The sequence below is a fragment of the Lissotriton helveticus genome, chromosome 1_1, assembly GCF_964261635.1.
Source record: "Lissotriton helveticus chromosome 1_1, aLisHel1.1, whole genome shotgun sequence".
NCBI classification, from domain to species: Eukaryota; Metazoa; Chordata; class Amphibia; order Caudata; family Salamandridae; genus Lissotriton; species Lissotriton helveticus.
In genome coordinates this window covers 1,742,933,734-1,742,960,740 of record NC_136057.1, presented here as the reverse complement: position 1 = coordinate 1,742,960,740, position 27,007 = coordinate 1,742,933,734, and the positions used below count along the sequence as shown (strand labels likewise).

At 44.7% G+C, this 27,007-nt stretch overlaps 1 protein-coding gene across 1 annotated transcript in view; it reads right to left on the bottom strand.

The window, feature by feature from the left end:
* The window catches only part of MAST1 (microtubule associated serine/threonine kinase 1), a 419,095-nt gene that overhangs the window by 9,682 nt on the left and 382,406 nt on the right, over positions 1-27,007 (bottom strand). Inside the window, exons 23-26 of the mRNA XM_078689234.1 lie at positions 24,460-24,689; positions 11,510-11,632; positions 9,293-9,429; positions 6,102-6,292 (exon numbers count right to left, since the gene is read on the bottom strand). Of these exons, the coding sequence (XP_078545360.1) occupies positions 6,102-6,292; positions 9,293-9,429; positions 11,510-11,632; positions 24,460-24,689 (681 nt within the window). The remainder of the gene's footprint in view (positions 1-6,101; positions 6,293-9,292; positions 9,430-11,509; positions 11,633-24,459; positions 24,690-27,007) is intronic.

Here is a 27,007-nt window from a genome sequence, read left to right as displayed (position 1 = left end):
GTCCCTGCATGTGTAGGGTAATGTTTGTAGTAGTCTTTCAACATACCCTGAAGGTCTGGCGCCAAGGCTATGGGGACCTGGACCATGCCCTCAGGTGGAGCGAAATTATGGGACTGCTCCATATATTGATGTTGTTGGTCAACATATTATTGCCTTTGATATACTAGCGGACAGTATTAATAACTTGTACCATCATCATCCTCCTCCTGATACTTAACATGGAGCTACAATGGGCTATGATCCGCTCCAAAAGGGCTGTATTTGTTGTCAAGTGCAACAAGTGGCTTGGTGGTAAGGGAGACACTTTACTGGAGAAGGTATACTCTGGGCGCAGATCATCTTGAGCAGGTTGGTGTCCCATCAATGAGGTCAAATCCGGTGACAGAACCAGCATTGGAGGTTTCTTTTTCATTGCCAACGATGAAGAATTCTTCTATACTGGGTGTGTCGTCGACGGTGTTGTAGTTGATGGTGGTGACACGGTCACCAACGATGTCCGCTTCATCTCTGTCAATGAGGTGAGTCTGAGGAGGGTTTTGCAGGCTTTAAAACCAAGGCTGTGGATGGAGTTGAGGGTTCAGATTTTGTCTCAGACGAAGTAGTTTCTCGCCTTTCTCTATGTGAAGAACCTTTTGAAGACCCATGATGTACCTTTTTTAAGGCTTGCTTGTGTCCCTCTGGTGACCCTTGTGACCTTTCTCTTTTCTTAGGCTTTTCATATGAGGTGACAGAATCCTCATTGTTTTCTTCCTCCAAAATAACAGCAGTTTTTGTCATTATTTTCTGAAGCCACAAAAACACCTCCCCTCTCTCTCTCTCTCCTTGAGAGTTTTTGAGGAAAAGGTTCTACAATATTTGCAGTCTTTTACCTTGTAGGTAGGATGAAGGCAATATATACATTCCTTATGAGGATCTTTCTAGATGCAGCCTTTTCTTTCCACAGGCCCCCAAGGTCTAAAGAGTCCTTTTTTGAAATATTCTGACATCCTGATGTAGTATTTAGTAGTTTGGAAATAGCAAATCTGAGTTAAGTTTAAGAAAACAGAGCAGAGCTCAGGGAGACTCCCTGTCACACAACATGCAGTAGAAAATATGAGGGAAGATGCCTCTGCTGTGAGTGCTCTAAGAGTGCTATCACCTGAGTGGCTAGGGTTTGGTTCTTTTTCTTCAATGATATACATAGGCTACAAAAGTCGATGCCTTTTTACTGTTGCAAGCTATTGATACTACTTCTACTGCTTTAGAATGTACCGTGGGACTAACACCTACATGACAGGGATGATTCAAGCATGTGAATCTATGAAAGATCCATTACTTAATAATGATAACTTATAACAAGGAGAGAGGCCATCACCTCCTATTAACATTACCCCCCACATAAGTATGCTTTTGAAAAGCGCTCTGGATGCTGGTCTCTTGAATACACAAAGCAGAGTCAGAAGTCCTTACAATCTTTGCAGGTGAGGGAATTGTGCTCTTGTAACAGATCATGGAGATAGGCCATTTAAGTAAAAAGAAAAAGTTACTTACCTGCAGATTCCTCAACGGAAGAACAAAGCCCAGGTGTCAGATAAGTAACTTTTTCTTCTGAGGGATACTTCTACCTGCAGATTCCTCTCTTGTAGAACAAAGCCCAGGCATCAGACTGGAACTGGAAACTTCAAAGGAATGAGGTGACGGGTAGAGGGTGCTGTGCTCAGTCATTACCACTAAGTCCATAAAACACCCGCCCCAGCGCATCAACGATGGTTTCATTCCAATTTTCTTCCCCTGCCAATTGTAGTGAGGGCTGGGCCTTGTTACGCACATTGCAATGTTAGCATAGGCTTATTAGAAGTTAAAACGCCATTTTACCTTTTGCTGCTTCTGCACACAACACTGCATATAGCAGTTTTTGCAAGTTAGGCTGTGTGAATTACTTCACATGAGAAAGGCTTGTTTTCGGCATCCCTAGACTTACATTGCGACCCTTGTCTGCACAGTGAGTGCTAAAGCCTCCAAGGTTATCATAACAAGGTAGCTGTTGTTCGGGCTGATCAGCTCACGTTTTAGACATAACATACATGCAGCTGCAGCCAACAGCGATTCTGGCGCCTGTAATATTGCACTGTAAGCATGATTTCAGGCACTTTGAAGAATCCCATTTTTCCAGATAATCAGAGAGCTTTTGCAGATCCTGATGTGATTTACTCTTTGCTGATCTTGGAGGTATGGGGTCCCCCACACAAGCCTAAGAGGCCTTCTATATTTTATAAAACATAGTTCCTAGCTAGGGTGGGTGTTACACTAGGCACTATAAGACCTGTTTTCACCATCATTGTAATATGATTTCTCCTTTTGTGCTTTATGGAATTGTAACAATGCTGATCATATTATTTCTAATCATATGTCTGCTTATGTTAGCAAAGATACTGCATCTTAGAGCACGTCGTTAAAATAAATATTTTAACCTTTCCCGTGTCTCTTTTTACTCCTGTTGTGGACTGGTATGATAATAACAAACGAAAGAGTGTTCTTGATTCCCACCATTCCTGAGTATAATTTAAGTTGCATGTTCTGGGTTGTCTAATCATTGGTTCCTTTGCTATAGGACGAAGAGCTAATGTGACACTGATGCTAGCCGGTTAGGTTTTCTGGGTACTGAGGTAAGTTTTTTTGGTCCACCACAATTCACTGAGGTCCTGGGTCTCTGTGCACAGTTCTGTGTAGGAGCAGAATCCCTGCAACACTATGAGGTGAAATTTGGATAGATTGATGTGGATGAAGGATTGCAGAACCAAAATAATATAAGATGGAATCTTATCAACTTTCCTTATAACTCATACATCGAACGGGGAGGCAGACGGGTCAGTGAGGAGATAGATTGTTAGTGAAGGTAAGTAACTTTTTCCTCTGATGGATACTTCTACCTGCAGATTCCTTACCTGTAGAACAGGTTTCACAGGAATACCCTGCCCAGGAGGAGAGTTGATGAGTAAACAAGCAAACCCTGCCTGATGGACCTGGCAAAGTGTCCATCCCTAAGCACCTTCACATCCCGGCAGTAATGCTTGGCAAAAGTGAGCATAGAAGCCTGTGTTGCCACCTTAAAGATTGAGCAAGTGCAGAAGTGGTTGACCTAGCCCTGGTCGAATGGGCTTGAATCCCTTAAGGAGGTTCATTCTTGGCTACGCCATAGCAGATCTTGATGCAGAGGATGATCCAACAAGATAGAGTCCTCTTCTGTACTGCCTTAACCTTCTTGGCATTGCAGTAGGCGAAAAAGAGATAGTCGTCCGACCGGAAGTCCTTGGTGGGGTCCAGGTAGTAGTTAACCGCCAGCTGAAGATCTAGCCGATGTAACTGTTCCTCCTCTTTCACTGGATGAGGTGGAGGTTAGAAGGTCAAAAGACTGACTGGACAAGAAGGACCGACTTAGGAAGGAAATAAGCCCTGGTTCGCAACACCAACTTGTCTGGAAAGAAGGCAGTGTCAGGTGGATGGCAGCTAAGAGATTAAGAAGTCGGAGGTCCTATATATACCTGAAACACTCATCCTTTTTTGGCACACAGAAGTATCAGGAATAACAAGATCTGCTTTTCTTCGAATCTGGAATTCTCTTAATGGCACAGTTAGAGAGCAGCAGGCATACCTTTTGTAGCAGAATGGACAAATGCTTTTCTGACATTTGTTCCGGTGTTGGAAGGATGCTGGGTGGAGAGGAGGGAAAAGGTAGGACATAGCCTTTTTGAACATTTTACAAGACCCATATGTTAGATGTGATGGATCACCAATCCGGGAGTAAGTGTTGGATCACGTCCCTAACTGGTTGAGCATGTACAGCTGAAAGGAAATTAAAGCAGTTTGTTGGACGCAGCAATAGGGGTAGTGAAGTTGGTGTACTGATGACCTGCACGATGTCTGCTGGTTCCAAGTCTGCAGCCCCGAAAGGACTGGGCTGCCTGCTGTCTGAGCATGTCTCTGTCTGTATGCTAGGCCCCTAGATTATCCCTTGAATTTTCAGAACTGAACAGGAAACTCATTTGCAGGGGTAAACAGACCCATGGAATGAGCTGAAGCTCTGCTATCTACAAAGCCGGGTCCACTTTCTCCCGAAAAAGTGAGGCCCATCAGTGGGCATATCCATGAGTGACGCCTGGACATATCTGGGAAATCAAATTGATCCTATCCAGGCATATCTGCCATGCCAATGCAGCACGTAAGATCTGGGCCTGTGAAGATGATGTACTTTGCCGCATCCTGCCCATCAAGGATTGTTTTGGGACAAAAAGGTCTCAGAATCACAGGGAAAATCTCACTGGTCATGTCCCAAAGGGCGTGTATACAGAGCACAACAGACACACTGCATTTACAGACCTCAATGCCAGGCTGGCAGTATAAAACATGATTGCTAAAGGCATACCCTTTTGGACTCTCTATCGAAGAGGTTGTTTGGAAATTAATTTGGACTTACCGTACTGGTTGAGGCCTTCACAATATGACTCTTCAAATTGGGTGCTTGGTGAGAAAACCCGACACTGGTCAAGCCCTCCTGGTCACCTGCCAGCTGGCTAAAGCATGGTTTCAACCAGGTAGCCATCAGAGTATCCAAGAATGCATCATTAAATGGGAGCACAGGCTCAGATATCCCTGGCCCAGGATGAAGAATTTGTGTCCAAACATTTTTTTAGTCTCAATGGAAGGCAGGGATGACTCTCGTAGTTCAGCTGCCCTCTGAACCACCACTGCAAATGTGTAACTTTCTTCCTTTGGTGGTCCCATGTAGCAAGTCAAGCTCTGTCTCAGGGGAGGTACCAGACCAATTGGTGTTTAGGAAATCAAGGAATAAGGCATCACCAGTATATTGTGGTGGGAAGTAAGCCATCTGCCTCATCATCATCAGTATTCTGAGGTGCGCCCCATCTAGCAGAACCCCCGCCCCCCAAAAAAAATAATGGAGCCTCTGATGATAGCTGTGATGTGACAGAGGCATTTGGTTAGAGTTTGTAAGACAACTGCTTGTGCTTCTGCATTTTCTTTGTGTGACAAATGTTGAAATCGAGCTGACCTTGGTTTGGGGTCCGACATAAGCATTGCACCAGATTATCAACCAGCAGCTGCGTCAGTGATGAGATGGCATGGACCTCAGTGCCAGAGTAGAAGTCTGTAGTGGAGTGAGTATGGACACAGTCACAGGTCTCAATGGAACAGATGGCATCAGGGCAGGACCAACCAGTGGTAATTTGACTGGAGGCACCTGTGTTACTGTGGGAGCAAAGGCGCATCAGAGGGAGCCAGAAGCACATTGAAGATTTGCACCAGGGCCTTTATGAAGGCTGTGATCTGCTGTGGGGTCGACAATGATCCAGGAAACATAAGATGCATTGGGACCAACCAAGGAATTGGTTCCATGGCCAGTGACCTAGAGGGACTGTGACTTAAATCTTGATGCCCTCCTGAGTTCTCTTTTAAGCAGGAAGTGGAGTGATTGTGGAAACAGCCTGAGACTGGGACTGGGACCAAGCCCATGACTTGGAGTGGTAGCAGGACGTGCATGAAAACCACAGCTTCTTTTTGTGTTTAGAAACATAACATTTCACTTCCCCGCATTAAATCACCTTCGGGTTCATTTGATCACACTTAGCACACAACTTCAAGTTGTGCCCGGAGCTTAGGCACCAGAGTAAGATGGCACAGTCACTTAAAGGTCCCAGAAGAGTAGCAAAGTTGGGAAAGCAGGGCTAGTAGAAGGGAAAGGAGGGGGGCACAATTGAGAGAATGAGGAAGGTGCAATGTGGCTGCTATTATCTCATTGAAGATAAGATTGACAGAGCAAAAGCACTTTGTGAGTTGAAGAGCAGGGATATGTTAATGTTCTTATCTTTTGGATAGGGAAGAAACATAATAAATATTGCCACAAACATTTCCTGTAGCAAGTACAAATGTGTGTTGTCCTCCACCCTCCACAAACCACCCAGGCAGTATGAATTAAAAAGTTCAGTTACTCAGTTTACAAACGTGAGCCAGTTTTTTACTCTCCAAATTTGCTAGTGGGGGTACTAATATTTTGGTGTCCGGGCTTTTTTATTGTCCCAGTCACACCCTGGTCCTACCCAGCTTACCAAGGTAGGTGGAGTCTGGTGTGGAGCGGTAGCTCTGAGTGGGCGAGCGGGCTGTGAGGTTGTGGGTCGGGGAGCCTGGCAGGCTGTCGCTGGAAGACAGGGATCGGTTCAGGGAGGAGAGGCTCCGACTCGTGTGCAGGAGGTTAGACTGCTTGGTGATCTTCCGGAATAAGGAGCTCCTCTTTTTGCTGCTGTGAAAGGAATAGGAATGTGGTAAAAAGCCATGTCACACTCGCTTCTACGTGACAAGCGTGAGAACTTCTATAAACTTTGACTCTTTCGGTATCACTGATCTACAACACTTGAAGGGACTCTCACCCTATCCACATCACTCACATTAAACACTTCAATGGAATGTCACTCATTCGCTGTCACTGACCTCATACCTTTGAGTGCCACTATATTCATTCCCATCAATGGCATGACACTACAGTTGAATATCACTTATTCACTATCATTGGCTACATATATGTCAGGTGAGTCTTTGCTCCATCACTGGTCTCCAACAGGTTAAAGCAGTGTCACTCATTCCACCTCACAGCAATTAAACAGTGAGCAGGAATTATGTGCAGAAATACCAGGCAGTGGAAATTCCATTAAGGGCCTGAATGACTGCACAAAATTGTATTACCAGTAAAACCCCAGGGAACAAGGAATTATTGTTAACACCCAGATTTATTTGGTAGGATCTGTTAGAGAATACCCAATTCCATGGGGTAATCACAGACTAGCAGATGGTAAATGTCTGTGAGGGAAGGGGAAGATTGTAGGTTTACAGAAGGGAGTTTGGGTTCGTTAATCAGAGAATGCTTCCCCTGTCTCATGATTGACGGTTGAGTGGCAGCCGTGGACCAGAGGTGGGACAGCCCTTTCCCAGAGCGATTTCATAGCTTGAAATTTCAGCAAGCAAAATAGGCTCAGGTGTATTTTCTGTCAGAGTCCAAACCAGGTCTCAGCCCACCTACCCTATAAGTGGGTGGAATCTGGAGTGGAGCAGTAGCTCAGTGTGTGGGAAGGCTGTGAGTTTGTTGGTGGGGGGCCTGGCGTGGTGTTTCCGCACCTGGAAAATCCAGGGATAGAAAGAACTTCCCACTTACAATTGTGTGGAGGTGATTCCTTTATGAGAATTCCACTCTGTACAACTAATAAACGGGGCTGAGAGCGTATGGATACATTAAGCGTCTAAGCTTTTGAAGGCACCTACAGCAGACAGATCAGCCCTCCTGAGCTCCACTTAAACTAGGTTTGGCCTACTAATAAACAAAGAAAGGAACAGAGAGGCAACTATTCTCTAAAGAGCTCAGAGACACAACACACTGACCTGCTTCAACATTGTTTCTTACCGTAAGACAACCCATGTGGGCCACAAACCAACCCTTCAGACAAAATTGGAAAACAGGACTAAGACCGTATACCTGGATTGTTCTGCTATTGAAAATATCACTTATGAGTACAGGAAGAGAAGGCAGGGACCCATATAGTCTGCTTCTTTGCAGCTTATATAATCCTCTTATCACGAGAGGCAATGTCTCTAGCGCCTTGATATTGCATGGACGGTGTGTCGGTGCCAGAGTTTCAGGGTACACACATAAGATAAATATACAGACAATAAACCTAAAAAGTTTTCAGTTAGACAAATGGAAGTTATTCTGAGAATGTGGCATAAAGGCGATCTCCTTGCAAGAGGCAGCAGCTCTAGACCTGTGCTACTGGCGTGATGCGGATCACAGAAACCGTCTGTAGCTTTGTTTTATATGTACTCACTATTTCAGCTCTAAAGGTGAGCTGAACTGCTGTAGTGCAGTAGAAATGTGGCCAAAAATGATTTCTTTGGCATAAAAAGTGAGCACTTGACTATATCATGGATCATTTTCTCATGTCCAGGTAAGGTCAAGGAGACCTTTTACCTCTAGTCTGCGCAATAGATTTTCTGGATTTACTGAAACATCTTTTTGTCTGAGCTCCTTGGGCATTGGTCCTGCCGATAGACAGCTGTGTGAGTTATGGGGTCACCAATGACAGGAGCAAGCTTGTTCTTCACCTGTTGGCTTGGTGGGGTGACAGTCTCTCACACATCTGGGGCAAACTCTTACCATTTTGTCTAAATCATTATCACTTTACTGTCCCTGGAGCATCCGGCATTTGTGCTTTATACCCAGACTGGCATAACAATTTTGCTGTCGTGGTAACTTTTAAACACCTGATTCAGGGGGGCTGAAAGCTCATTTGAGGACATTACCTTATTGCAACAGAGCAATTAACACCCTGCCACACACACAAAGTTCTTTTTGTCATATTCAGAGCAGTAAATAAAAATATGTCAAAATAATTTTAAGCTTGCATTACCCTTCAAAACATCCCTCAGCTCTGTTGCAAGTTTTGAACTCCCAACACCTGTGGCTCAGAAAAGAGGTGGTAGAAAAATAGGCACAGCAGCACCATTTTTGTTTGTCATTTAATGGTGGCAAATATTTGGGATTTTTCCTTATGGAATTATATAGATAGCACAGATCAAGTCAGACAGCCAAAACAGTGTTGTCAATGTTTATAACAAAGAGCAAATTCGCAGTAAGCCAGTCTCAATAACCCAGATGGCAGAAAGAGCAGGATCTGTGCAGAAGCCGACAGGGAGGAATGTAGGATCCAGGAGAGAGATGCTGCTCTCTGCAGTTCTAGAGAACTGCTATATAAATGCAATTCCAAATTGAAACATCTGTATGAGGGTTTACAAACATCACATATGTAATACAGCATTCTCCATAATTAAGTTATTGCTTAATTATCCCACAGTAAACAACCGTTCTATGCCCTGATTGCAAGTTCAAGACTGAAATCCGATCCCTGTACATGTTTGTCAAAATAACCAGTTTTGTGGCACATTGACCTTCCGAAATTTATCAGAGAAAAAGGCCCAGGAAAATACTAAACATCTAAATGTGGCTTGTTGAATGCTGAATCTGCATGTTATACCTCATTTTCAAGTTGAAACTCAGAACAGGAGGTATTTACCCGGTTCTGTAAATACCTGATCCTCGGGTATTTAGCAGGGCTGGTAAATACCCTACTCTGTTCACGCAGTTCACACAGTTCCCATGCTCTCTACCTACACACACTCACCCTTGTCCTTTTCTAAGACCCTGAGATCCTACCTCTACCTACACCCCTGGCTCACCCTCTCTCCTGAGTCTTACCTCTCCTGACCCTCCTTTGTAATCGTTCGTTTATTCCTTCGGGCCATTTTGCACTTGTAGCTGGATTTGCGCGCTGGACCAATTTTGATGGAAGTGTTTTCGAATGGTGTGGTGGTCACCATGACTTTGTTTCCACTCTGGGGAGAGATGCCAAGCACAGGAGAAGAGGTATATAGGTTAATGAGCAAAAGTAAAAGCACAAGCCACAGAACAAAGCAAGCAGACACTCACTAAATTCAGCACCAAGAAATAGGATGGGGTGTAAAAAAGGGATCCAATATGAGTTGGCCAACAACCATCAATGATGCCCATTTCTCACTGCTTTATAATTTGAGTGAATGGAGCAGGACACGCACCAGGGTTGCATTGTGCTCCTTAGTGTTGCGGTATAATGTGATAGGGGATGAGGGAATGTTGAGAGAGTATGAGGATCCTCAGTGCTCTGTGCTCCTCAATGCTTCATCATTGAAGAAGCAGGGATCAACAGAAACAAGGAGAATCATCTTTGCTGTGTGCCTATTTGGCCTGTATTGTGAGAAAATGGATTACTGTGGCATGAAGAGGAACAATGATACTATGTGATAAGAGAGGGGTGAATATTATGAGCTAGAGGATCATTGATGCTGTGGTTGCCCAGTGGTGAGGAAGAAATGTTGCCCTTTTTTGTTCAGCAACCCGAACAGAGGAGCGCCCACATTTTATGAAGACATTTTTCCCCAAAGCAGCTTTTTAGGTCGAGCCTGAGTCAGCGCGCATGCGCTGCTCTGCAAGACTTGTTGTGGTGGAGTATGTAAGAGAAACCCCGTCCACATTTTCATTGACTTGTGTCATTGTCCTTCGTAAAAGCTGGTTTGCGAGTTGTTGTTAGGGTTGTTAGTCCCTCCTTGGTACTGCCTTGTCTGCTTTTGTAAACATCCATGGCGACTGGCCCCTTTACTTTGGATGCGACACAGCATGTCTTATTAAGTTTGTAAGCTCTCTTTTCTTTCATGGGTTTCTCCTACTGCAGGCACGACATGCTTTACTCGTCATGCCCGCTTTCACTTTCAAGCAGCCATTTCTGTGAAGTGAAATAAGTCTCGCATTTACAAGCGTTTGAGCTATTGCCATTCTAAATGGTAATAGCTTAAACTCTCATAAACGCGAGATCTATTGTATTGCAAATGCTTGTTGCTCTATGGCTTCAAGGAAAACAACAATGATAGCAGGTCTGCCATCTCCTGTCAGCATGGTGAATCTGCCAGCACTTACGTTTTTTTCTAAAGACCCCCACGCTATCTTTCAGGAAAAACATTACTAATCTGTCACACAAGTTTGGAGTTCTCTTTCATCACATGTGGGATGTTTGTTAATATTTTCTGACCTGGATTACCATGGTTGAAATGAGGGCTCTTGTCAGAAGTGCCACCTTTGGGAATGATGTCGGAGGGGATACCCTTTTATAGGGCAGTCCCAACATTACTATTCATTCCATTGCTGTGTCTGCTGCAGGTTTTCCCACAGCAGAGCCAGCTACAGCTCTGCCATCAAGACCAGACTGGCCTTTTATCTTGTCGGGCATTTCCCCTGTGCATACATGCCAATGGACCTGATTCGGGCGGGAGGATCCCGGGTTTTGAAGCCAAAAATGACTTTATATTGGCTGTCTTCCTTTCTTAAATTGCCTCCCCTACAATAGAAGTCAATAGAGGAAATACATTCTCGTGACAATTTTTTTTAAACTCCCACTTCCCCCATATAAAATGTTAGCATGTATGCCAGTGGGTTGGAGTCCATTGTCTAAGTAGTCCCAGGTCTGCTAATGGGCCCTGGGTCATTTTATTGCTGCTTGCCCTGTGGGAGGCATACGCAAAAAGAAATAGACGAAGGACAGAAAGTGGATGGAAGAGAGAAAGAAGGAGGGAGACAGAATATGGATATATGGAAGAGAGAGAGTGGGGAATAAGTGAGGGGACCAGTTTGAAAATGTTTGCTAGGACTACTATTGGTTCATAGTCCAGCCCTGCCTGCCTTTGGGAAAACACAACTGTCCTCCCTCTAAATGATGTGCGAGAACCGGGGGTTTGGGGTGGCAGCATTTGGGAGATTCAACTATATTTGGCAAATGTCCCATTTCTGCCCCGCTTGATGAATGGGAGTGCTGATGATTATTGATGCTGGTTGTCTCTCTCTGCTGGTGCTTTACATGGTAGAAGGGTGTTTGCAGTACTAACTCACCTTCAGAATGAGCTCTACCACTTCAGTGTGCACAAGACCATGAACTGGCTCCCCATTCACATGGGTGATAAGGTCCCCGGCACAGAGCCCTGCTTCATGAGCAGGGCCGCCCTCTTCCACGTGCTGCAAAGACAGGACAGAACAAGAAATTCATAAGCAGCATATTATGGTCCAGCTCAGAATCTAATTTTCGCTGGTATCCAAGCTTCTTGAACTATTCCAGACTCTGGAGAGAGACATTACATACAAATGTATCCTGGTAAGGATGCAAGAACCAAAGCTTGACCCAAACAATATGAAGAGAAAGGAGGAGTAACATAGGGAAGATGAAGTGGTGGCACAGTAGACTAGCTAGAGAGCTAATTTCTAACAGTGGTTGAAAATGAAGTGGGGCACAGGCAAAATAAGCAAAGGTACAAAAATGCGAACGGCTGGCTTCAACCCCTGAAAACATTGGAATGTAAATGGTATAATTTGGGAAGTCATGAAAGAAACTTTGACTTACTTGTAATTGCATTTTCTCCAATATTGATATCTTTCATAGATTCACAGGTTCCAATATTCACTGCTGTCAGTCTAGGCTCCCATGTTAACAACATGGAACAATTCAAGCATGCGACCCTTTGGAAAAATTCAGTACTGAACGAAGAAAAAGTTGGTTGCCTGTAACTACAATTCTCCAAGGCTACTATCTTACATTGGTCCCATGCTGTTATTATACCCCATTACTACCCTGGGATCCCAACTTGATGATGGGAAAATTCATAAATAAGTGAATATGTGGGGTTTATATTTTCCTTTCCCTACAACGTTTATGTAATCTTCCCCTATTTTTGATTAGGTATTCCATAGGACTTGAAATACAAATAAAATGTAAAACCACTTTTTCAATTCCTTTGTTTTTTCTTCTCCTTGGAAAATGCTGCCAAGTGGAATTTCAGAGAAATGCTGTAGAGCAATCTTAGAAAGTAAGGGAGCAGCAGGCGTGGTAAGCATATTATCCTCAACACAACCATAGAAATGCCTTACCTTTGGTACATGAGCGCACTTGTTAGTTGCAGCCACGCTTGCCTCTCTAAAGACTTACATAATCTTAAAAATGACTGTTATTGCCAAATTCTAGCATTTCTGAATAATGCACACTTTTGTTTCTGAGCCCAGGTTCCACCTGTAATTTAAATGTATGTCTTAGGGCCAGTGGTCTAAGTGGGAGGGATCGGAGGGACACAACATGCAGATACTTTTTTAATTCAAGAAGAACAGTTCCCCTACTTTCTGTGAAAAGATAACCGTCCTGAAACGGTTAATTCTGACTCCAGAGAACTAAAATGCTTCAGCTGCAGTTTAAGGAGGGAGTGAGTCCAAGGGAGGGGCAGACAGCTAAACAAGACTTCTTGCCAGGTTGTCTGCTTACCTGAAAGAAATGTAAATGTGCACAACAGGTCAATCTGCAAATGTTATGAGAGCTCGGAAGCCGGTATTGGCTTTAAATAATATAATCATTGGACACTTCCTAATAACACAGATGTATTCTTTTTGAGTAGTATTGGAAAGAAGTTACCAGACTGTGTGGTGAAGTGTGGGCTTTTTAAAGGAGCGCCACTGTGTTAGTCCATAACTATTCTCCACTGCTTCCACCAGTATTCAGTTCCATGGCTGTCTGGTTACAGACACAGACCTCTGTAGTGAATTAACTAATCAAGGTTTCATAAAGTATGACAGAGCATTTCCCATTGATTAACATAACTTGCATTTATTTTACATTTAAGCTGTGTGTTATTTTATATGTACATACCTGAAGGTAAAAGATCGACAAAAGTTACGCCATATTTTGTTTTTTAGCCATGCCTTTGACCCAGCCCCGTCGCTTACCCGAACCCACCCACATTGTGTATAGCATCAGTTCCCTTACTTTTTTGAATGCACCTCGACCGATGCTTAGGGCCTGATTTATAGTTCGACAGACATGGTGGATCTCCCTTCCACTGAGTTACAAGCGCACTGTATCCTATGGCACTTGTAATACAGTGGATGGGATATCTGTCACGTATGTAATGGAGTAACCCATCCGCCAAACTCTAAATCAGGCGCTTAGTGTCCACTGTCAATACTATTTGATGTTTCAGTGACCACTATACTAAACTCAGGGCTTCCAATGGAAGTATCTGTGTCTGCAGATGCCTCACTTTACAGAAGTAAAGCATCCCTTAGATGCTCTTCTGCATTTCAGTTGGAGCAAATTCAGAGCTAACTCTATGCACTATCAAGTTGAAGAGTAGAGCTTCCTCTTGATCTAGTTGGTGTTTTGTATACTCATGTTCTCTAGCTGTGCTTCCCAGACAACAATGGAAGCATCAACTGTGGCCCGATATCCCGCAACTTGTCTCAGTTTGACTCTGACAGTCAGAAAAGCCTTCGATCTATATGGCTAGTGAGTACCAAAATGCACTGGCTCGTGCTGTTTGGTGAATTGTCAAGGTGCTCATCAGAAGCTGGAAAGAAAAGCTTTGAACTTATAATTTTTGGCCTGGTCTAAAGTAAGGAGTACGGTACTTACTCTGCCAATGAGTTGGAGTAAAATACTCCTCCGCCCTGACGGAGAACCCATCCTCATTTAGCGATGCCTGCCAGCACTATGAATATCTCTTAATATTCGCAGGAACCATCGCAACGCAGTTCCTGTCAATGTGTTAAAAGTTTGACAGCTGGTACCATCAAACACTACGCCTGTCTGTCAAACCTTTACGTTTTTGCTTTTTTAAAAACAAAATACTAAAGCAAGATTTTGATGTAAAAGAAGTAAAAACTAATGTACCCAACACCATAGCAGTTATCTCCTATGGTGTGTGGATCATTTTTATTAGTGCTGTCCCTTACCGCCATGTTTTACTTGGTGGTAACAAACAGCAAAAAAAAAATATTTAACACCATCCACTATAAATCAGCAGATGGTGTTATATGAGAACCTCCGACAGTCCATACTCGGTCTGGCTGTTGGAGAAGTAGGTTAGCGACGGAGCTGGAGTAAGCTTCGTCGATTACATACTTAAGGTAGGATCACTCATAAATTAGGTAGGCGGATCAAGGGTTTGATAGAGAGGATACTCCTTAGCAGTTGCAACTGAGAACCTTCTCTGACAAACTCTAAATCAGGCCCTTTGTCTTTATCATAGAAATCTTAAAACCTTTCCTCAGTTGACATGAACCTGCGTGTAAATGTTCGCACACTACGGTTTGAAATGTGCACAAAACTTAGCAATTGTAGTAATTCTATGTGTTTTGATGAATGTAAGGCCTTAACCACACATTTTCCAATCCAGTAATTGTCAAAGTGCTTGTCCAGGATTTCTGCTTGCATTTCAAGACACCTTTAGTCACTTTAGTCATTCTCTTCTTTTCAGGGCAATGATGTTAACCTAATGTGCACAAAAGCAAGCCAGCAGGAAAGCCTTTGGACCCTGCACCCACAACATTCTTTTAAGATATTCTTTTCACAACCTGTGCCCGGTAAGTAGCTAGATGGCTTGCTAAGTAAAATATTCCCCAAGGATTATTTCCACATGAGTTGAAAACCTCCTAAATCAGCCCACTTCTAAAAAAAGAAGAATCTTGACCCACCCAACCAAGCAAATTACGAACCAATTTCCACTGATACATTCCTGGGTAAATTAACTGAAAGAGCGGTCTTTACCTAACTCTCCACCTTCACTAAGAAAAAACATATATTTTCCTCAACCTGCCTGTACTGAGACCAGGCAGAGGCATAGATTGCACCTTCACATTCATTTGAGAAAACCTAAAACTTACTGCTGACAAGGACAGCGTAGCTACACAGCTACCAGTGGACTTATCTGTAGCATTCATTATAATTCCCCACTACACACTACTAGTCAAACTACAATATCTTGGCATATTCTCGATAATGCTCTAAAATGAATTGTCTCCTACCACAAAGACATACAAAACCTAATATTTTTGCCACCTCTTACATCAGCACCTTTCATCCTACACTGTTTTGTTTCATGGGGGCCCATCACCTCTCCTTTTCTATTCAATATCTACCTAAAACCCTTCCTGGATTTGACTAAATGCTTTAAACTGACATGCCACAATCATGCAGACAACACAAAAATCATCTTGAAAATGGACAATCAGGAGATCTCTACACATTGAGACCTGAAGAATGCCTGCGTGCAACTGATGCCTTGATTACAAATAACCACTTAAAACTAAACACCTTAAAAGAAATTTACTACGTACCAGTAACTCCAATTCTCCAAAAGTGGTATCTTTTATATATTCACATGCTTGAATCATTCCCCATCGTCAGGCCGGGAATCCCCAGTACATTTTAAATAGCAGTATGCAGTGTAAAAAATTACAACATACAGTATATAATGTAAAAAGGTCACAGACCTGAAACAACATAGTATATTTAGTAACACATCCACCTCATTTGAAAGAACCCAAACTTCAGCCAATGAGGCCGAAGCGTGAGCACTCATGCTCCTCCTAGAGGCCACTATAGCTCAGATTTCGAGCCACAAGTGTTAGAATATAATATAATGAGCCTCTGACAGAGTAGGAGGGAGGGTTGCATATGAATATATAAATGATATCAACGTTGGAGAACTGGTTTTACAGGAAAGTAACTAATTTCTTCTCCAACATTGGATCTTTTATATATTCATCTGCTTGAATCAGAATAACAAGCAGTACGCATTATAGAGTAGAATAAAGCAGAAAGCAGGCTCACCTTCAATGACACAGTTTTCTCAGGATTTCCTGTCCCACTGCTGCGTCAGTTTCTGTGTACATGTCTAGGCAGTAGTGCTCTATGAACATATGCCTACTCCACTAGGTGGCGCAAGGAAAACATCTTTCAGGGGCACCCAGCACAGAGTGCTGCAGTTGGTGGAATGCGCCTTCACTCTTCCGTGGATAGGACGCTTGGCTTTGGCATTACAGAATTCAATATAAGCTGAGATCCATTGAGCTATCCCCTGTTGAGCAAATTATAAAAATGGCTGGTCTGATGTAATTATGTCCTTTGTCTTGTCTATATAGAATTTGGGACATCTACGCAGGGCTGAAAAATGTAATGATCTTTCTGCTGGTGAGAATGGATTGGTAAAGAAGTATCTAAGTACGACAGGCTAATTCATATGAAAGTCAGTAGGCACCTTAGGAATGCATTTAGGGCTGGTGTTCAGTAACACTTTGTCCTTAGTGAACCAGGGAAAAGATTCTCTGATGGTGAATACCCTGAATCTCTCCCACTCTCTCAGAGCCAAGAGTAGTGCTGTCTTCCATTAACCACATTTTAAGCCTGCTCTATGTATCGGCTCAAAAGGAGATAACATCAACTGTCTGCGGACTGTATTAAGCTCCCATGGAACTGGAGGATGTCGAAGAGGTGGAAAAGCTCTGAAGAGACCTTTCATAAACTATTTAATGATCCTTTGAAAAAACAGAGTAGACGTCGAACTGTCAGTCCTTCTAAATCTGGAGATTGCAGCCAGATGAAGCCTAATTGAAGAATATTTAAGACCACTTTTGGCCAAACTTAATAAATATGGCCAGATCTACGAAGGCTTTATTTAAAGCAGATGATGACTATAATTACTGTAACAGACACGGAAACGCTTTTACTTAGATTTTTAAGTCGGTCGCAGGAGAACAAACCTGCCCCAGAATCTGTTTACAATCTTGTGGGAGACTCAGCTGGCCAAATTCCAGTTGGTAAGATACCATGCTGTCAAATTCAGTGACTTGGGATTATGGTGAAGAATCTCTCCTTGATGTCTGGACAATATCCTCGATGAACCTTCAAAGTAATGGCTAAACATGCTCTCTACTGCAGCAGCTCGCTGTACCAGTACTGGGGAGGCCACGCCAGAACAATGAGAATCAGAGTGCAATGGTCTACCTTAATCTCCACTAAAGAACACTCCCTGCAGACCCAGCAGCAAGAAAACCCCCTGGTTCACCGACAAACTCAAGGATTCCAAGAAGAACTGCCGCACCCTCGAGAAAGCCTTGCGGCTCGACCAGACCACAGACAACAGGACCGCCCTCAAGCACGCCACCCACAAACACCATCAGCTGATCCGCTCCACCAAGAAGTCGGCACTTAAACAACGACTGGACAACAACGCCCACGACAGCAAGGGACTCTTCAGCATCGTCAAAGAGTTCTCCAACCCCAGCTCCGGAAACAACGACTTCACTCCCTCGCAAGACCTCTGCAACTCGCTCGCCTCGTTCTTCCACCGCAAGATCGCCGACATACACAACAGCTTCGACGCACAGACCACGCACCCTACCACCGAACCAACCCCCGCCACCACCACCCTCTGCAACTGGACCCCGATCAGCACCGAAGACACCACCCGCACGATGAACTCCATCCACTCCGGATCACCAACCGACCCCTGCCCACACCACGTCTTCAACAAAGCCGACGCCATCATCGCACCCCATCTCTGGGACATCATCAACTCCTCCTTCCACACCGCCACCTTCCCGGAGAGCTGGAAGCACGCCGAGCTAACCGCCCTCCTGAAGAAACCAACGGCGGACCCCACCGACCTCAAGAACTACCGTCCCATCTCGCTCCTTCCTTTCCCGGCCAAAGTCATCGAGAAGACCGTCAACAGACAGCTTGCCGCCTTCCTCGAGACGAACGGATCCCTCGACCCCTCGCAGTCCGGGTTTCGGGCCAACCACAGCACCAAGACCGCCCTAATATCAGCCACCGACGACATCAGAACCCTGATCGACAACGGAGAAATAGCGGCCCTCATCCTCCTGGACCTCTCTGCGGCATTTGACACTGTCTGCCACCGCACCCTAGTGAAGCGCCTCAGCAACGTCGGAATCCAAGAGAAAGCACTGGAGTGGATCATCTCGTTCCTCGCCGGAAGAACCCAGAGAGTCCGCCTCCCCCCGTTCAGATCTGAGGCCACTGAAGTCATCTGCGGAGTACCACAAGGATCTTTACTAAGTCCAACCCTCTTCAACGTCTACATGAGCCCCCTCGCAGCCATCGCACAACAACACAACCTCAACATCATCTCCTACGCCGATGACACCCAGCTGATCCTCTCCCTCACCAACGACCCCACCACCGCCAGAGCCAACCTACACAAAGGGATGAAGGACGTCGCAGTCTGGATGAGGAACAGCCGCCTTAAACTGAACTCTGGCAAGACGGAAGTCCTCATCCTGGGATCATCACCCTCCGCCTGGGACGACTCCTGGTGGCCCCCGGCCCTGGGCACCGCTCCCAAGCCAACGGACCACGCACGCAACCTGGGCTTCATCCTGGACTCCTCCCTGTCAATGACCAGACAAGTCAACGCCGTCTCATCCTCGTGCTTCAACACCCTGCGCATGCTCCGCAAAATCTTCAGATGGATCCCCATTGAAACCAGGAAGACCGTCACCCAGGCACTCGTCACCAGCCGACTGGACTACGGGAACACCCTCTACGCTGGAACCACAGCCAAACTTCAAAAAAGACTCCAACGCATCCAGAACGCCTCCGCACGACTCATCCTGGACATCCCCCGACACAGCCACATCACCGGACACCTGAGAGACCTGCACTGGCTCCCCGTCAGCAAAAGAATCACGCTCAGACTCCTCACCCACGCACACAAGGCTCTCCACGACCTGGGCCCCAAGTACCTCAACGACCGCATGACCTTCTACACGCCCACCCGCCAACTACGATCGACCAGCCACGCCCTCGCCACCGTACCACGCATCCGCAGAGCCACCGCCGGAGGAAGATCCTTCTCCTACTTGGCAGTCAAGACTTGGAACTCCCTCCCCACCCACCTTCGGCGAACCCAAGACCATCTCTCCTTCAGGAAGCAGCTCAAGACCTGGCTGTTCGAGCAGTAACATACCCCTCTCCCCCAGCACCTTGCGACCCTCCCGGGTGAGTAGCGCGCTTTATAAATGCAGTGATTGATTGATTGAATCTTCTTCAAAACCCTGGGGATCAGGAGAAAAGGAGGAAAGGCATAGGCGAACAACTTAGACCAAATGATCGTCCCTTAATGCCAAAACCTGCTTCCAAAGCATGGGCATTTTTTGTGGTGCAGAGTGGCAAACAGATTGATTGTGGTGTGCCCCAACTGATTAAAAATGCAATCCACCAGTTTCCGTTCTAATTCTCTTCTCATGACAATACGTCATTTGCCAGCTGAGTGCATCTGCCTGATTGTTTTGGTAGCCTGGCAGATGTACACAGCAATGTCTATCCTGTGAGAAATGGCCCAGTTCTACAGCAGCTGAGCTTCTTCTGAAATTATCTTGGACCATGCCCCTCCCTGCTTGGTTATGTGGAATACGGATTTGTGTTTGTTGTGTGTTGTGATTAGGACCGGCTTACCTGTCATTCTGGGGAGGAACGTTTGTATACCTAGTCTTATGGCACATAGTTCCAACACATTGATGTCGGGCTTTTTCTCTGTGTCTGACCAATGGCCTCTGGTAGAAATCTCTAGCAGGAAGGACCCTCATCCATCCATAGACGCAGACATGGTGAGCAATAACCTTTCCGTTATTGGTAGAAAAGAAAGACCTGCTTTTAGGTTTTCTGTAATTTTCCATCACATCAGAACTTGTTTCAAGCACCTCATGACACGGACCATATCTTCCCATAAACCTTCCACCTCTTTCCATTGCAAATTCAGCTTTTGCTGAACAGGTCTCATACGGAGCCTGTAAAGGGGAAAAATACCTGTTCATGATGCCATCATACCTATTAGAGGCTTGATTTACCTTACTTTGATTAACTGCTTTCCCGCAACAGTCTGACATGGCGTGTAACTTTCTCACTCTTTCTGCTGATAGAGTGCTACCAGAAATTCGATCTTTGTTTGCTATTCCAGCGATGATTTCTCCCTGTTTAAAGTGAGACCTAATCTCCGGAACAGATTGGTACAAGAATTCATGGAAGCTCTTGCTTTTTTCTGGATGGCGTTTTGACTAACCAGTCTTCCAGGTATGGGAACACCTGATGACCTTCTCTCCTGTGAAAGGCGGGAACTGAAGCAAGACATCTGGTGAATATTCTCAGTGATGATTTGAGCCCAAATGGGAGCACCTTGAACTGGTACTGCTGACCTGCTACTGAGAATCGAAGAAACTTCCTGCGTTTTCGATGAATGGGTATGTGGAAGAAGTGCTTAATTTGAGCTGGTTGTTTACGGTGCTCTGCACTAGCGCTTAATTGATGACCACAACAACAGTTAATTATTAATTCAATATACATTTAAAATGACTATTACATGTCGCCCAAGCCATTCTTAGAGCTTTGGGGGCCTATATAGTCCAAATTGTCACATATGTAGGATTGTGATGGTTAATAGTTGTGTTGTTACTATCATTGGCAGCATAGTAGGGGCAATGTGTAGTGCAAGCTGCACTGGTCTCCTGATGAAGATCCCCTTCCTGCATCATCAGAAGGTCTTCTTGCAGAGTAAGAGTATGAATTGACTAGTTCTTTAGAAACATGTTCAGCACTCTGAGATCCAATATTGGCCTACATTGACCTGTCTTCTTTTTTATGAGGAAGAACCTAGAATAGAAACCTTGATCCCTTTTGGGATTTGGTGACAACTTCAATGGCTCCTTTAGAAAAAAACGTTAGAATTGCCATTTGCAGCTCTTTTAAATGTCAATGATGCTTTTTTTCTTGGTGGGCAAACTGGGGGTCTCTGAATGGACTCCATCGTATGGTCTGACTGGACAAGTTGTAACATCCACTTGTCTGATGTTATTTTCTTCCATGCGTGAGCAAAAAGGGAAATTTCTCCCCTCTGAAACAAACTGGGAGTCAGGTTTTCTTCTGATTATCATTGGTTCGTGCTTGTGAGGAACCTCTCTTACTTCCTGCAGACCACCCATAAGTATGGCTTTGATTTTGATTAAAGACGTATCCTTGGTCATATCCAGACTGTCTTTGAGGATACTAAGGGAGCCCTTAACCTCCATACTGGTTGAATTCTGCTATGAAATGTTGTGATATTTGTGAGCCACAAAAAGTAGATGTCTCAATTCTGAGATGCTGCAGCATCCCTAACGCCTTTGCTGTATCAGAGCAGATTTTAAGGCCTTGCAAACCTTCATCAACATATTTTTTTCAAAAAACAGTTAGCCCATCAAAAGGCATGTCTAATATTTTAGATTGGACCTCCCTACGGAAGGCTGTGAATTTTAACCTGCCTTGATCCTTAACACAGTCCCTCCTGCCAACTGGTGAAAGCCTGTATTTTAAGCATCCATCGATGCATTAATAATGAACGCAGAGGTTACTTCTTCTTTCTTTAGGATAGCTCTTGCCATTTCCCTCTTTTCTTCATGAATAAGATCCAGTAACGGAGCTATGTCATGCCACATTTGATGATCATAACGACCTAGAATTGCCAGGGCATTGGCTGTCTTAATTGATGTTGCTGCCATAGAGGAAATTAACTGGCCAATATTGTCAATACTTTTGCTATCCTTGTCTGGCAGACTAGATGACAACTTTATTGTGGTCAAGGTTCTTTTTGAGCCACTGAAGCAATTACTGAATTTGGTCTAGTATGACCAGTAAGGCAAGCTGAAGCTGAATCCAGGGCTTCGTACTTTTGGACCACATCTGTCTCTCTATAATGTCTAGAAGATTTCTCTCTTAAATCCATGCGAGTACTTCCAGACTTGTACTCCTGTTGACACACATATTCACTGTAGGACTCCTCATTGTCCATTGCATCCTCTTCAAAATCGGGGAGGTATAATCACTAGTCTCTCCTGGTCTGACTGCAATAATTGCACTGGAGGCACATCTGTGACCCTCAAAGATGAAAATACATTTTCTTCCATGCTTTTTGTTGCCTTTTGGTTCCCAGCGCTGATGCTGTAGATGACATGGTCATCGCCATCGACGGTGTGGTCGACGTGGTTGAGCTTGCCATCAACGGTGTCGATGTCGATGGGGTCGTTATCGACAACGATATCTTCGTCATTGACGATGGAGTTAAAGTCTTTGACATCGACAGTCTTGTGGGCACTTAGATGAGCTAATGGCCATGATTAAGGCCACCGGAGAATGGCTGGAGGGTAAGATTGACTCTACTGTGGTCGAACTGGGCCTCATTCGACAGGACTCTAAGAAAATGCCTTACGGAACTGGAGGAACACACTCGGCAACTAGCTGTCAGGCTGATCAGGAAGGGAGGACCCGCTATAGAGCGGAGGGCATCTCCAGGCTTAGTTATCTAGAGGATTGGCTTCAGGAGGTTGTGGCCTCGGAGGGCCTGTCTAAGTTTTATGCCCTGAAATGGGCGAATAGGATTTCCTGCCCATCCGCCTAGGCCAGGGGCACCACCTCACCAAGCAGTGGCTGGCCTCCTGCTTTTTTGCAACAGGGATTTCCTTCTTCAGCAGGACCATGACAACTGCCCCTTCGTGCTGAAGAATACTAAGGTGTGTTTTTATCCTGGCTTTACCCTCCAGGTTCAAACTCAGAGGACCTCGGTCAGTGCAGTCAAGAAGAGGCTTCGGAAGCTGGGGCTGTTTTGTTCCTTGCTTTTCCCGGCTCGTCTGAGAATACAGGCAGAGGACAAGTTTTGTTTTTCTGGATCCTGCTGCAACATGGAATTAGCCTGAACTCTACGATAAAGGAATGGTATGGCTGGAGCATGTGGCCCATGCCGGCCCAGTGCCACAGGCATCAGCACTCTCACCGAAGAGGAATGAACCGGCCTACCAAACAGTAGGCAGCTGAGGAGTGGACAAGGGTGGTAGAGACAGCAGCCTCCATAAGATCTGCGCAGAGCTCACCTCATCCTGAGGCACTTTCCTGCAGGGGCTCTGCTTCAAGCTCAGCAGGCTCAAAGGTGCCATGACTGGAGGACCCACCGGGGGGGTCACCCTAGGCACTGCAGAAGATATTATCTGAGCCCTGTCTGGATGACAGCTATGACTGGAGAGGCAAACGTGTCTTTTGTGGTGCTGCGGTGTGGTGGCTGCATTATATCCTCGTGTGTTTCATTGTTCTTATTTCTTTTGGCTGGGCAGGAGCTGGGCGAGTACGGGGGACCTGTGCTATGTGAGACCTTTTCACTGCTTTGTACTCTGTTTGATTATTGCGCTGACTGATCTCTTTCCCCTACTGAGCTTTCCGATACGGACCTATTTGGCCCTTGTTGATGGACCCTAGTTTTTAGGCTGCATGCCTTATTTTGTTTGGCCAGGATGCATCCGCATCATATTCAGGGGGGGAAGGGGTTGAGGGAGTATTACTGTTCTTTGCTTCTATTGTTCTTACCATCAGTAGTGGGTGTGCGCCGAGTGTGACGGCATTGTGTTGCTGGCAGTTGGCGCTTTGACTAAGTGGCTGGCCTGGGGTGCTCTGGCACACTGTTTGCCCTCCCACTGAAGTCTTTCTAAAGCCTACCGGCTCCTTGCACTTTGCATTAAGGCAGTGCATTTTATTTGTTCTTACCTTATTCTACTCTTATGTTCACTTTCCTTATGCACAACACTCACTTGCAGGCCTAAAGTAAGTTGCTAAAAAACAGATAGACACATTCACTGGCCCCCACCCCATCTTCATTTTGTGTTTTTCTTTCCAGGTTCTAGCATATAAGACACTAGAGGAAGAAAAAGGACTCCAACCAAACCCTGAATGTCTCACCCGAGCTATCACCACATGAAGACTTTAAAGTTAGGCTTAAAGAGCATCTGGCTATTTTTTTTAAACATATGCATTTTTTGTTTCGAGGTAGCATTGGTAAAATATTACAAAATGATTTGCTTTTTGTCACCAAGGAATCAAATAGGGGGGCACCCTTATACGCCACACAGCACCTGCAGCTCATGTCATGTCCATGGGACAAATGGCTCAAGTCTTCCTGGCCAGCATCAAACAGTGATGTTTTCCTTACCCAGACGATGTGGTGGACGCTGTAGACATCACTGTCCCCCATGTACACCCGAATGGCTCTCAGCGTGAAGCCGTATTTTTTCCCTGAGCGAAGGATGGTGATGGGAGAGCGCAGGCTGGTGACCGCAGGGGAGTAGTCCCGACTGGGCGAGGAATCCCGTGAAGAGGGATTAGAGGAGAGAGATCTCGGGGACATTGGGCTGGCCAAAGGAGAGCTGCCATGTTGCTCCACTGCAAAGGGGAAAAGAGAGAACCATGCGGGCAGAGAAAAGAGTAACACATAGATGTGAGGGTGAAAAGACGAAATAAGGCACACAGGGATAGGTAGGAGAGGTTTTAAACAGGTATAGGAAAAGACGTCACAGGACAAGGGGAGTTGAAAAATGGCGGAAAAAGCAGAAAAAATGGCCAGACAACAGAAAAAGATAACATGAAACAGAAATGATCAGTGAAGAAAGAGGGAAAAGTGGATGCAGACAGAAAAAGTTTGAGCAAAGACATTTATGTATGAGGAGAGAAAGGTAAGAGAGAAACGTAAAAACACATTGGCGGATGAGAGAAAAAAGGTGAAAAGAGGGAGAGAGGCAAGATGAAGTGGAAGGGAACACCAAAAGAAGACATGATGAGACAAAGTGCAAGAAAAAGAAAGGCCATGACAGGAGTATTAGAAAGTGGAAGAGGAGAACCGTCACACACAAACATACAGAGTAAAGGGAGAGATAGGAAGACACAACAAAGATATACAGTTTGCGGGGAGAAAGAGCGACAAAAAATGGAAGAAAGTATCATGCAAGAGGAGGACACAAGGAGAAATAGGGAAGAAAATATGTTTTAGTAAAGCTGGAAGCAGTGAGCTGTTAGCACATACAGAAATTTAACAACACAAGGTAACAGTCAGGAAAGCAAAGTTGATTGCCAAATGGGCTTTAAGAAGGGATCTGAGAGAGACACTACTGACTAAGTTACATCAAGTGGCTGTGAGACAGAGGGCAAACTGGGAGAAATAACAGAAGAAAACATACTTTCCCACTGAGGGTCTTGAGGGAGATTATAACGTGTGTATACTTCGAAGGTACGGGGTAGAAAAACTGAATTATAAATAAAGATCGCCTATGGTTAAAAAAAACAGAAATTAACAATACTTAACATCACTTTGACCAAATAAAAAATTATATATTAAATTAGCATGATAGAAATATTCAAAAACGTAAGTTTCAAAATACAGCTTTTCTCCCTGTATACCTGAGGTAGAAAATGGTAAAACAAATGGGAACAGAATTTTGTGTCCTACAGTATATAGTCTAATAGTAAAGGCTGAAAAGGCAAATATAGTTGTATGTGATTCAACAGTCATACATGACTTATATAGAAGCTCATTCAGCAAAAACATATTATGGACTTAATAGTAAGGAAAAGTTACGTAAAGAAAAACTACTGTCATTTCTAGTTCTGTCCCATAGTAATAAACTTAATTGAAATCATAAATACCTGAACAGTCTTGCCTTTGTGCAGGATCCCAGAACACTTTTACAATATACAAACACTACATTTAAATGACAACATTTAGTAGGCTACGCCAAAGGTGGAGGGAAGTTGGCCTAGGTGGCTGGAATTGTTCTAACTCTTTTTGGGGTGATCACTTTCGGGTTCTTCTGGGTCTCATGGTTAGATCAGACAAGACTGCAGGGACATGGTGTGCCAGAGAGCTTGTCCCCATCACCTATTCTATTCAACATTTGTGTCCGCCCACTGCATGACCTCATAGGATCTTTTGGATGTGGAGCCAATAACATCCTGTGGATTCACCTGATCATTAAGCTGGATCAGCATGCTTCATAATTTAGGCTGAAGCACAAGCTGAACAAGCCCCAACCTTTCAAAACTCATGACCAGCAAAACAGAGCTCTAGCTCCTTGGGAATTAAACCTCACACCACGATGGCATACTATGGCCTGGTTGCATGGGTCCACCACCTAACCCAATAGGGGATGCCAAGTCCCTGATAGTGATTCTGGATCAGGATACCATATTAACGGCTCAGGTCATGGCAGTGGGCAACATCTGAGTTTACGCTCACTAGCTCCTAACAAACATTCTTCCATTACACAGGAAGAAAATATGCACAAGTGATAGGTGCTTCTCTTCTACCCAAACTTGAATATTGCAACTGTCTATATATGGGTGTGCCCGGTCATTCTCTAGCCATACTTCAGCATACTTAGAATTTTGCTGTGTGAGTAGTGCTGACTCCGAAAGTTCGATCATGTCCCGGAGCCATGAATACCAATACATTGGCTGCAGGTCATCACAGAATTAATTTCAAATGCTTATGTATGGCCTACTGGTTATGCCATAGTCTGAAAAAATCTGAGTTGACGTTGCTACTACAAAAGTAATCTTCCAGCTATCTGCTGCACTCGCGGAATCATCCTGTGTTTGCATACCTCACAGAAAGAAGGAACGCTTAGATGGACGGTCCTCTCCATATCTGGTTCAAAAACTGTGGAATAATCAGCAACGACGTCTGTGATGAAACCAGTGATTGACTG